The sequence below is a fragment of the Pipra filicauda genome, unplaced genomic scaffold, assembly GCF_003945595.2.
Source record: "Pipra filicauda isolate LSUMZ 115617 unplaced genomic scaffold, ASM394559v2 scaffold110_size2237424_pilon, whole genome shotgun sequence".
NCBI lineage: Eukaryota > Metazoa > Chordata > Aves > Passeriformes > Pipridae > Pipra > Pipra filicauda.
The window spans coordinates 166,381-179,566 of record NW_024103552.1 but is presented as its reverse complement, the minus strand read 5'-3'; the positions used below and the strand labels follow the sequence as shown (position 1 = coordinate 179,566).

General features: G+C 41.0%; 1 protein-coding gene across 5 annotated transcripts in view; it reads left to right on the top strand.

Moving 5' to 3' along the window:
• The window catches only part of GRHL2 (grainyhead like transcription factor 2), a 65,664-nt gene that overhangs the window by 38,051 nt on the left and 14,427 nt on the right, over positions 1-13,186 (top strand). For 4 of the 5 annotated variants that reach the window (XM_027717490.2, XM_027717487.2, XM_027717486.2 and 1 more), the window contains 5 exons: positions 2,262-2,420; positions 7,759-7,846; positions 7,932-8,068; positions 10,067-10,098; positions 11,544-11,638. In XM_027717490.2, coding sequence (XP_027573291.1) covers positions 2,262-2,420; positions 7,759-7,846; positions 7,932-8,068; positions 10,067-10,098; positions 11,544-11,638 — 511 coding nt within the window. The remainder of the gene's footprint in view (positions 1-2,261; positions 2,421-7,758; positions 7,847-7,931; positions 8,069-10,066; positions 10,099-11,543; positions 11,639-13,186) is intronic. The other variant, XM_027717488.2, reaches the window with a different exon arrangement.

Below are 13,186 nucleotides of genomic sequence, written 5' to 3'. Positions count from 1 at the left end.
ACAAACTGCTGAGTAGATGCAAAGCCTGCATGTTCCCTCTCACATTTCAACTTACAGTTTGGAAAATCCTTGTGCAGAAGTATGAGCTAAAATATAGCGAGACTAGATTTCTGTTTTATGCCAAACCTCATTCCACTCCTGTATGTTCACACACAGTTTAAACTGTTGCCCTGACACTGTAAAGGAGTCTGAAGGCAAATGAAATTCAGGCTGTTATATTTCAAAGGCGTATGCGCCCATATCTACACTTACCTTTGGAGCTGGAGGAGAGACCAACTTGTAATTTGAAACAGAAAGAACACTATCAGCTTCAAAATCAGAGTTTCACCTAGGGCCCTTCCCCGCCTCCCTCCTCTTCCCGCAGTTAAAGTTCAACTATTTCATTTGTAAATGCAGTTCTGTGATAGAATCAGAAGCAGAAAGTGGAGGGGCCATTAGATCAGTCAGGTAAACAAGCTGACTCCATCATAAAGACCATGACTGTAATGGTAACTTCTGCCATGAGGGTGAAGTATGCCCCACCAGCCCTGGGAGACCTTCTTTATTCTCAGCTGCCTTTCTTAGGGATGTTGCATTCTGAACAGCCACACGGTTGGTTTATTTTCCCTGTTTGTGGACTGGGAGGGGTTCCTTCATGCTCTTCCTTCCTGAATCCTCCCAGACCAGTGGCCTGCTGCTCCCTCCTCTGCCCAGCAAGGTGTGCATCAGGTCTGTTTGAGAGACTTGTTTGAGATCTCTTCCTTCCTGAGTGTCAGGTTTCACATCCTCTTGTTTCAGGAGACACTGGTGGTTTTCTTTGTCCTTTTCCCTAGTTCACAGTTTTGGGATTTTGTTTGTTTGGCAGTTTGTTTTTGTTTTTAAAACGGAGGAAAAATTAAAAGTAGAATCAGGTCAGTGCATAATTGCCCCAAATTACTATGTAATGCACATATTCCTCACTGGGCAGAAAACTGGATTTTTAATCCAGTATCATTCACGCTATCCTGACTGAAAGCTATCAATGGTATTTCATTTCACAATGCTTGCTTTGCATCAGAATAGTCCTTGTGAGACTTTGGTGGTGGGAGATCCTTCTCCCAGGTCCTGTACAAACATGGCAGATGAGACACACCTTGTCCCATGGTACCAATGGAGTTAGAGAGCAGGAGGTGACTAGTGGCTATCAACTGACATAAGTGGTTGTAGAAGAAGAGCAAGAGGTGGATTTCTGAAGCACAGACAAGTAGGGGGCTTGCCAGAAACGGAATGCAATGTCAAGTTAAGTGGTTGCTACATGACAAAGAGGACTTTCAAGAAGAGGTAGGCAGTAGTTTTATTAATGAGCTTCCCAGTTTGAAAGACAGGATGAGATGCATTTTTGAAATTGAAAGAAGACAATGAAGGACCTTTGAAGTAAAGATCAAGGGTATCTCTTGATGGGATGGAGGAAGGGGTACCCCTGATGACAGTGTGAAGAAAATTTGTAAAATAAAAAAAAGGGTATGGCTTATCATTGCCCCACTGAATTTGAATTGTGAGCTGTCAGAAGAACAAGCCAGACCAAAGGCAGCTGGAAAGGATGAAGCAAGACTCTGTCTTGGAGGTTTTTAAGGTGAGACTGAATGTGGCACTTAGTGCCATGGCCTAGTAACCACAGTGGTAGTGGATGAAGGTTGGACTTGATGATCACCAAGGTCCTTTCCAACCCAGCTGATCCTATTTGCGCTTTTAACAAATAGTGCAAACATACAGAGCAGATTTCTAGAATGATGCAAGTCAGGGCTAAAGACCTGACATCCATGTGAGGCACATTTTAGGAGGTTTTGGATTGTCTTTAGTCAGTTCCCATGGACTGAGCAGCCATTAGCAGCTGGAGCAACTGAGGAATGCTCACAGAACACAACTTCTGGTCTGGCTCTTCCAAAAAGAATCCAACTCATGTACTCTAAGCTCTCTGGTGTGAACCAAAGCATGATAAGTTGGGACAACCAAATGATTCAACTCAAATGTGAGCTTCTGATCCAAACTGAAGTGCTGATACATGCCTTAAAATTTTGTCCTACTTACCAGGATGGAAGCATCTTTGTTGGATTTAGGACAGAAGTGGAGAATAAATGTGTGAATTGCCAGAGAATGCATCATAGCTGAATTAATAACTTGGGTTTTTTGGGGGGTGGATAGGGTGGTGTCTCTGCTTTTATTTTCCCATTTGTTTTCATGTGTTTCTGGAAGTTTAATCATTGTTTGTACCACATTTTAAAAGTAATCTCTCTGGCACACAGATTTTCATCACAGTGAATTGCTTGAGCACAGACTTCTCCTCACAAAAAGGAGTAAAAGGGCTTCCTTTGATGATTCAGATTGATACGTACAGCTACAACAACCGCAGCAATAAACCCATCCACCGAGCCTACTGCCAGATCAAGGTCTTTTGTGACAAGGTGAGTGAAAAGCACAGTTATCGTGGATGGAGGTGGAACCTTGTTAGACAATTTATTATTGCTATATTTTAGACCTAATTAAATGTTTTTTCTTTCCCTAGAGAATTGTGTTTCATGGTAGCATTTGTACAAGTTATATCACAAATCTAGCAGATTATCATGTAATTATTTTACTGCTTTGCAGCCTTTTTGGCCCTGATTCCTCAGCTGGTGAGGAATAGTTGGGTTTTTTAAGGACAGCATGTTTTAGGTCATGATGCTGGAATATCAAAAAAATGAAAAGTACAAATGTAAAGATCTCTGCTTGGAAGGTCAGTGCTGACGATAGGCTCATGCAAGTACTGGTCTGGTGAGGTTTTCCCTCCTGGCTCTAACAGCCAGGATAGGTAGCATGTAAACTTTGTGGAGGTGCTCTTGACAGAGAAATGCACCTTTCAGTAAAGGTCTGCTAAGCTTTCTTCTGATGCAGTGGAAAACGCCAAGTCCCAGTGATGCAGCTGATGGATTTCCCATCTCCCTTAATTACAAGCCCTGATTTCGGAAGCTTCAATGAGACCTTTATGTTGCTAGGATTTTCTTATTAAAAGTAAACTGCAAAAATAGATTAGTCTTTCCCATTTTGTAGTTCAGTAACTATTTTTTTGTGTGTGCTCACTCCCTCTGTTGCAAAATTTTGTTCTTTTACAGTACAATGACTGCTCCTTTGTGAGAACTGGTAAGATTTTTCAGCACCCAAACATGGATCATGCCTTAATGAGTTAGACAATCTCATGGTCAGCTGTATATATCACCACGTAGAAACAGTCGCTCAGAAATGTTATGTCAGTGGTAATTCTTAGAAGAGAGTGTGACCACTTTTCAGTTATGTTTAACATCTGCCAGCTGATGACTTTATTCCTGCGGAGAAAGATTTTCCATGGGGGAGCTGATGCCTGAATTCTAGTCAAGGTTCAGGGATTCAAGAGTCTGCATCTATGTAAGTGACTGGGAAATTTATCCAAATTAGTCTTGCCATCTTACAGGTGGGAATAGAAAGACAAAGGCCATGCTCCAGGCAATATGTAACATTAACTTTTTAATGGAAAGGGTAAGAGTTCAACTGTTCCAGGACTCTGTGTTGCTGCTCCTTCCCCCTTTTCAATTCATTCCCTTGTTGCAGTCTTGACAACGGGATCTTGAGGGCTAATCAGTCATGTTGGTGGAGCAAAATCTTTGGAAGTAATGAATGTAAATGTATGCACTGAGGTCTTGCAGTCAAAATGCTATGCTTTTAATTGTAACTTTGAATGTCAAATATTTAGAGATTTGAAGCTACAGCTGGATGTTAAAAGCTCAGTAAATATCAGAGGACAAGTCATTTTCATATACTTGCTTTTGAAGAGCAATTAGAAAAAAATTGAATTATTTAAAAAAAGGAAGGAAATTCGGAGCACAAACTCATCAAGGGTGACCTGTAGATACAACTGGTGGAGATTTTGAATAATACATGCTTGTTGCATCTGTTGGCTTAATTGATGCTTCAAATATCGAGACTAGAAAGCAGGAAATTAATGTTGAGTCTAATAATCAAAACTGTATCAAAGTAGAAGAAAAGATCAGAGGGTTGTAAAAGCATTATACACATGAAAACTATTGGAAGTGGGAACTGAAGGGCTCAAGGGTATCAATAATGGGATATATATCTGTTTAATATGAATGTATACATACACATACTGCTTTTTAACTTAATGCAGGTGTGAAAATAAGTTAAGTGAATGAAAATTATTGAGGTCAGTTCACAGGACAATTCATGCTAATTGGCACTTGGAAGGAAAGTGAGGCTTGCCTCTCCCTTGACTTATGCTGCCAGATCTTTACCAACATCCCTTTGTCACAGGGCTTTCATAAGCAAACAAATGGTTGGAAAATTTCCATTTGCTAGTAGTGCTGGGAGAATTTGTCGTGCTCAGAAGAAGGTAGCTGGTGGGGCTTGGCATCCTTATCTTTCCAATATGTCAAAATAAAACCTTGGCACTTGTTAAGGTGGTGCTAAATGGTTCAGCTTCTCTTGTCAGCCTGTAGCTCACCCTCCAGGGACATGAACAGGGCTTTCTGCCTCTTTGGAGAAGGCTATGAAGCTGAGATGGTTATTGCCCACCTCTTTGTCATGATCAATTAAAGACGTATTAATAGGACCGTTTAAAAAAACTCAGCAAACATATAATAATTTTTATAATTTTAAAAGCGTGAACTGCGCTGTTATGCCCCAATCTGACAACCTCAAAGAGAAGCTGATGAGAAAAGTGCCTGATTTATTACAGTCATCTGGATCAGTGGAACTGCACAGTAAATAAATTAATGTCCTGTAGCTGAAATACAGCATAGCTGTTGTGGAAAGAGTTATCCCTGAAGAAATAAAACTGCATTTAGCCAAGTGGTATGTATTACATGTATTTTAGTATTTATTCTGGCAATTGCTTAATTGTAATACTAATTTACATAGATAAACTAGAGAGTAACACCAACTCACATCCAATGTGTGCTTTGTGACATAAATGTATGGAGATAAATGCTGCAGAGGTTGTAATTGTGTCCTTACTCTCTATTCATTCTCCAGTCTTTTGTCTGCGTTTGTTTTCCATAGGCAGTCTTCAAAGCATCTGTTACAGTGCACATCTCATTTTCTCAGTGCTAATTCTCTCTGCCCTTGTACTCTTTTTATCCTGTGCAGATCACTGATGCTGCATTATGATAAGAATATATAACTTTTATTCCTTAACTAGGTTGTCAGGGAAACTTGCTACCAGGTTTATTTATATTTATATATTGCAAGATGCTTTAGCCACTGTGTATGAAGGAACTTGGGCTTCAGAGATACTTTGATTTTCTTTATGTGATTATCTTTGCTAAAAAGAAGCAGAAGGATTTGACTTGGCAAATACATTGTTCCAAAATAAAATAAATTAATCCAGTTTTCTTTACTCTGAAAAACCACATGTTCTTTAAAATATATGCAGTTCCTGCCTCCTTGTCTTCAGTATGTATTGTCACAGAGAACATGGATTATCATAGGGTATTGAGCAATTCCAATTGCCTATTAATCTTCAGCTTTAGAGAGAAGAAGGCTGAAGTCTATGCACCTGCCCTACCAGATGTGGAATACTTTGGCCTAGAACTACAAGCAGGTGTTTCCATGAGCTTTATAAGGATGATGGGAGTGGTCCTTACCATGGCAAAGGCTTTGCCAGGCTGGAGCTAGAATGCGAGACTTCAGCTTAAATGAGTTGAAGACTTAAGAAAAAAATATTTTCAATCAGCTGAAATTCATAGGCCGCATTTAACTAGTGGTTAGTAGCAGAAGAACTAGTAGTACTAATTGCATTTATACAAAGTCAATATATATCAATGAAAAACTGAAAAACTCATTTCATTATTTCACTGGTCAGAGCCTAGTTTATAGTCCCCTATGAGAGGATTATTTCTTCTGAAGAGGCATGCAAACTGTGGTTTACTTGATATGTGTCAGATGGCTCAGCTGTCAAAACTGTGCAGTGGAAATGCTCTTGTATGCAAAAATCATTTTGTGGTCCATTGTCTCAGCCCCTATGACAGTGGCGTACATCATGTAGGCTTGGCTGGCCCCTGCCATGTGCCATGTGGGTTGCTCCTAGCTCTAAAGGGCTGGTAGGTAGTTCTGTGGGTATTGCAGTTGCCTCATTTGTAAAGTGGCTGTGGCACAAATAAACACTGGGAGGTGGGAATGGCTGCCCTGCTCAGAGATTGCCTGTATGCAAGAGAACTTCGAGGTGTCTTACCTTGAATGAATAATGAGAGAGCTGTGAACCTTTACCAAGTTCATAATTACAAAGAATATCACAGAAAATCAGTAAACCATATTTTTTTATTGTGTATAAAGTCTGAGTCCTACTCAGTTTCTGTTTACCTGAGAGGAAGCTTGTGCTTGCTGCTGTGTATGAAATACTTTCATGGTTCCTCCTGTTCCCCCTGAGCAGCAGAGAGGCAGCACTGAGGGCAGGTAGGGCTGTGGCCACCTGGCAGAGCCCTTTGTGCAGCACAGGGCTCTCAGGGATGTGCCACAGGACAGTGGCTGTGATGCATAATTTTGCTCCTTTCTTACAAAGAACAGGTGGCCTTTAAAGATACAAATGTACCCCTAAAACCAGTTTTGATAAGGGCATAACTCTGGCGTCTGCATTTGAGGTCAGTGACAACTGGACTGGGACCTGGGTCTGGAGACAAGGTTTCTGTTTGACATCTTCATGTTTTTTAAAGAGCTGTTTCTTCCTCCATTTATTTCAGCTTCTGGAAATCTATTGCTAGATCACAACCAGGAGTATATCTTTCCTTGCATTCTTTTCAAGCTTGGTTCATTGGCTCATGTGTGAATTTTGCCATCTTGAGTGGGTATTTTTGGCTTCCTTACCTCCCTCCCCCCCTTTCTTTTCAAGAAAGTTCCAATTTTAGTTTGGAAAAAAAAATCTGTAATCTTGCATGCCGACTGTCTAGGAGCATATGGATCTTTAATACTCTTCACAATGTGATGGGTATTATTTATAAAGTAAATCCAGAGAACTTCAAAGGAGGTGTTGCTGCTTTTTATGTCAATAACAAATTTTATTTTTTAAACTTGTTGAGAGTGTATTTACATAACAGAAGCCTGCAACTTCCCAGGACTTCCTGATGCAGTAAGGCAGTGCTACATTGCTTTGCCATTTCTGGAGAGCTTTTCCCTCTTTGAAATGCCTGTATTTTTCTGTAAGAACCCTTGCACTGTTGGTAACCTGTCAGCATAGCCTTCTTGCACTGTCAAATCTCAAAGGCCTCTGCACAGTTGGCCACAGTGAAGCAATGCCACCCCTAGACAAAGCGGGTGGAGGAGAGTTTAGGGAAGAGCTTATCACAGACATGACCTAGGATGATAACAATCCCGCAGGTGTTTTATGCCATCACATACACAAAGTATTTGGCCTGAGCATTCTGTCCATTGCAGAGACACTGGGCTTTGCAAAAGTTGTGGTGGCATCAGTCCTGCTAGAGACTGCATGCTGCATAAACTGCCCATCCTGGCTTTTCCAAACCAGTGTGTGGATATGTTCCCCTTGCCGTCTGCAGCCCTGGGAGCTGCTGGTTCTGCCAGCTTGAGTTTCAGGCACAGGTGATCGATGCGAAGCTTGTACCTTTCCAACAGTGTGGACAGATTTATCTGCAATGGAACAACCAGTTTCCGTTTCAGCATTTCTGATATGTCAGCCGCTGTAGTTCCAGGCATTGCTAACTACGATGCTCCCAGTGGTTCCTCTTTGGGTAATAATATCTGTGCGTTGTCTTTTATGCACAGGGAGCAGAAAGGAAAATCCGAGATGAAGAGAGGAAGCAGAACAGGAAGAAGGGCAAAGGCCAGGCATCCCAAGCCTCGTGTAATAATGGTGAGTAAGATGGGCCTTTCTGGTCTGGGGCTAAGTCACGCTTAACATGCCTCCTCTCACAACCATGTTGCTTTGTGATCTGCAGCTGAAGGGAAGTTGAGTGCACTCCCTCTGCAGAAAAAGAGTGATATCACCTTCTTCAAAACAATGGCTGACCTGGATTCCCAGCCAGTTCTCTTCATACCAGATGTTCACTTTGGAAACCTGCAAAGAACTGGACAGGTAGGAAATCATAATGAGATGAGCTGGTGCCCACTTGCCATCTGTCTGCCCCTGCTCTAGGGCAGGTTTTAGGAAAATAAAATCGCTGTTCTGGGGGTGCTTGTTTCAGCTCTCATTTTTATAAACACAACTTTTGGTGAGTCACATATACAAGAGTTTAAAAGGGATAAGTACCTTTCCGAGTTCTGGGTGTGAAGGAGGAGTTTATACTTCATTGACAACTGACTAGTTTGTGTTTGTTATGGTTTTGTTATTCTTTTGCTGGGAAGAAAGAATGGAACAAATAGTCAAGAATTTTGAAATAGGTTGATCTGTGACTGAAACAAAGTCTGGTTTTGAGTGTGCTCTTTGGCTAGATGAAATGAAGTGCCACCTTGTGGTAGCAGAGATCCCCCTCCCTGTCACAACTGAAGACAAAGACCAAACTCTTACATGTATAGGGAGGTCGAGAGCAGGGTCACTGAACACCACTTTCCATTTTCTGTTGGCATTATCTAGAGAACTGGAAATTTTTTCCTTGGAAAAAATATTTTCGCTCTACCAAGTAAAACTCTGTCATGCTAATGTTAATATTCAGTATTGCCAATTATCATAACCAGTAAACATTAGGAAGTCTTTGTTGCCTTGACTTTTTTCTACTTTATCGCTTGCTGGGAAATTGCAAACCTGAATTGGAGGGTCAGCTCTGACAATTTTTTTACTATGAACCTGTTATTTATTAACATCTCAGGGAGTAGAATGAGACTTTTATGCATGTGTTTAAATATTAAGATGATGAAGATTCAATGACACTGTTGGAATTGTCAGTTATTTTAAAGCAGTGAGAACTGTGGTAGAGCAAAGCACAAAGAGTGCAGACATTGCAATCACAGCTGTCACTGACTTACTCTCCAAAATCGGAAAGACGCCCACTCACATATCAGTGCTGGGTACCTTCTGTCCTCATGGTTTTCAAACCAGAATGTGGATTTGTCTTAAGACAGGAGAAGGTGGAAGCATTCCTTAGTAAATGTAATCCTGTAAATAATTTTCTAAACTAACTGGAAGATACCCCAGTTTCCTAGCTCTTAGGCAATGTTCAGCCATGTCTTTTATTGCTGTAACTCATAGAATGAGTTACAGACCTTGGCTTTGCACACACACACACCTCTGAGCTATTTTCATTATGCAGGTTCAGAACCAAAGGCTCTCAGTGAGAGCCAAGTGTGCTCTGAGTCTTGCCAGCACAAGTGCTAGAAACCTGTCCGAGATGCCTTGCTCTGCCGCAGCAGAACACAGAGCTCTGGTGCCCTGCCTTCAGTAGCTCAGCAGCGGGAGGGCTGGTACACTTGTTGGTGCAGTCCTGCAGTGCTGGCACAGTGCAAGGAATTTGGCTGACTGTTGTGTAAAGCCTCTGACAGCAGACTGTGATTTTATACCTCCCCTGCTATTGTTAGCAGCATTTGCTGCTGTTGTAAATTTGGTCCCAGTGACTGTGAGCTGTTTGGATTTACACAAAACAGTGGTCTGGATTTGAGCTTCCGCTCACAGCCTGCGCAAAAAATGTTCAACTGTACCATTAGTAATTGTATATCCATTAGGCCTGTAGTTTAATGTAGCTCTCTACAGTTTTATTAGATTTTCTGATAGTATTAAAGACATAGAAAAGTTTGAAAGTGTTGTGGCTGAAACTGTATTAGGGTTAATTTAGGTAAGTAGTGATCTGATTTAGAGGACTGTAAAATAATTGGGAAAATCATATGAACCAGGGGAGGGGACAATGCCTTTCAAAAATACTTTGATATGTTTCCACTAGATATTCAACAGCAGTTTCTCTAAGCCACCCTTTTTCCATATCACAATTAGAATTTGAGATGTTTTTGTTTTATAGAAGGAAAAGGATTTTTAATATATAAAAAAACTGCAAACCACTTGTCTTTTCTGCCTTTTGAAGTTATTCTGTTAAGGAAATATCTGAGTTTTGGGAATAACTGTTGGGTTTTATTTCTGTCCTTCTAGGTTTACTATAATACAGATGATGAGAGAGAAGGGTAAGACATTCATTGTTTCACAAGCTTTGCAGTTAGCAGTTCAAACTCATAGAAAGAAGACACAAAACACAAAATAAGATAAAACTGATGCCCTTTCTCCCCCTTCCCTCGTGTTCTCCCAATGCTTATGGAGGGTGAATAATATGTAGAACTGGTAGGGGGAGGTTTGTTTTGTGTAGCTTTCTTTCCTTCATGTGAACTGGCTGTTTTTTATATCTGTTTTTTAATACATTTCCAAGTAAAACAGCTTAAAGGGCCATAAGGTTCAATACAGGGATAGGACAATATATTTGATAATGAAATGCCTTTTATATATGCACAAGGGTTCTCAAATACTTTAAAAACCAGGAATCTTTTAATGAAACACCAAGCTTCACTGCATTCCTGAAAGCTGTTTAGCAGCACACAAGTGACAAATACAGGAACTGCAGAGAGAATGACCAAGTGCCAGAAGAGAACAGCAAAAAGAGAGCGGGAGATCCTGGAAAGGGGGAGGGTTGGAAATGGGAGCACCCCCTATCTGACTTCGGAGGGACTGGAAGAATTGATGAAAGTCCCTCTAATAGTTAAGAGATGCCATGAAATAAGGGCTTTAGTATGGGTGGTTGAAGTTCAGCCCACAGTGTGCGCAAGCCCTGTACTTTTGTAAGTTGCTTAAATCCCAAGTGAGCACCCTTAAATCTGAGAGTTTGGAGTAAGACAACTGCAGTCCCGTAAACCTGCAAAAAGTGATCTGTGGTAGGGAGTGACCAAGCACTGCCGCCGACATGGACTTGAAAATGTGAGGCCCTTTTTATTTGTTTTATGAAACTAATATTTTTCACAAGGCTCACAGTGTAATTTGAGAAACAAAGGGGTTTATTGCGCCAGTTCTCTTCTCCAGGACTCCAGGTCCTGCCAGAGCTATGACAAGCAGAGGGGGCAGCCGTTGTTCCTTCAGCCCTCAGCTCCCCTGATGGAGCATATTGCAGCTTTGGGTTGGATCTGGCCCAGCATGTTATTCCTTTTGAATTTGCTGGCTAGTATGGTCTTGGATTTTGGAGATATTGCTCGTGTTTCCTGAGGCTGTGTCCTTTACCCCAAAGAGGAGGTGAATCAATGTGCAAATGTGGATTTGGTTCCTTACTTAGCTGTTTCTTCCTCCCCACCCCCCTTCCCTCAGTATTTAACAGTTAAGGGCTTTTGGGATTTTCAAATTAGTGAGTAACATTGGAACATATTTTCCTGTCACCTGTCCCAGCCAGTCAGTCTGGGTAATTAAGAGGCCTGGATAGTTCAGATAAGCATCAGAAGCTAAATCCTTGCAGTTTCTGTTCTGGTGCCACTTGAGCAGCTAGTGGGTGTTTTTGCCAGAGTACGAAGTGAGTCATGACTGCTGCTGTTGTCTCCTCTTCTTCTGCGAGCATAGTTTTACTGTGACATGGTTCCTGTTTTGTGTATTCTAGTAGCAGTGTCCTGGTCAAAAGGATGTTCCGGCCTGTGGAGGAGGAATTTGGTCCATCCCCATTGAAACAAGTGAAAGAAGAAGGCCTGAAAAGAGGTAACAGTCAATTAGCAGTTAAAAATAATTCTGTGGAACTCAAGCTTGGAAGCCCTCAAGCTTGGAAGGGCAGGTGTGGCTCGGACAGAGTCAATTGTTGAATGCTAGTGCAAATGTAGGTAGATGGGAGAAGAGATCTTTGCATGCTAGAAATGACTTAAAAGCAGAAAAAATAATAATTAAAAAAAAAAAGACTGAGCTCTCTCAAGAAGGGATCAGGACACAAGTGTATATAAAATATAAAAAAGCTGGAAAGTTTCTTGATCCTTGGCCAAGCTACATAGTTCGTAAATGTTCCAGTAGCAGATCTGTGATTGTCTATTTTTAGCTTTTACTCATCTTTTCTGTTCTGACTGGGATCACAAGCAAATATGCAAGATGGACTAGGTCAAATACAGAGACCTTAACAGGCAAGCTCCTACTGACTGCAGACTTAGATTAGCTGGAATAGAGTCTTAGAAATTTCCTACCCAATTAAAAATATAAGACACGGAGAGACATCTTCCAGTAGACCTAACAGAATTTTAAAGAATTTGTTTCCCTTAACTTTTTTTACTGTCTGAGTGAATATTATTACAATTACATTTCATATGCTTTACCAACTGCTGTTTTGCCAGTCTGCTACAAGTTAAGCTTAAGTTGAATAACATTGAAGCAATGGTTTTGGTAGAGCTGTTAAACTCTGCACTGAAGGTGGGTTTGTTCACAAAATCAGTTTTGTGTACAGTCTCTTCCAGTGCAGTGCTATCGGTGATAACTTCCTACACTGTCACAGTTAAACACCGTGGACAATATCTGCCATTCCTTCAGTCTCACGAGTTTGTTATATAAGTTTATTGGAGACTCCAGGGGTTTGACCAACCTACATGACTCAAACTTTCACCTATTTTGAAGTTCACCCATCAGTTTGTGAGACAACAAATCAACAAGGCACAGAAGTGATTCTTAGTTTGACCATTTGTAAGACTCCTTTGAGCTTTATAGAAATAACTTCCCACGAGCCTGCATTTGCCAAGTTTCTGGGTTGGTTAGGGTGGTGTACTTGAACCAGAGGAAGATTATAGGATGGAGACTGATGTCTTCTTGGAATAAATGTGAACATACTCTTATTTTAATTAAATCTTAAATTAATTATACTGACCTCTGAGGTCAGCACTGACCACAGACTTGCATCTGGTTGACTCAAACCTTGGCCAAATTCACATTATCAGGGCTCTGTCAAGCAAAAGAGGACAGTTATGAGGGCTATGTAAAGAACTGTCATTTCCTAAAATTTCACCTGGGTTTCCCAGCTGGAAGTCTGGGAAGTTGCCTGCAAGGAGGTATTGGTTTGCTTTGATTATTCCTGTCCTTTGCTGTGGTTAGTTGTTTTAATATTATCCAGGACTTGCAAGCATTTCAAGGGTAAGATTAGAAAGAAAAAAAAATTTAACTGGTGGCAAAACTATGTCAACTAATTAAATCCAGGAGAAGCACGGAACTAGAGGAGCTGGAGGATGCTCTCTTCACATCCCCTTCCTGTTCAGTGTTTCTTGCAACTTGGACTAT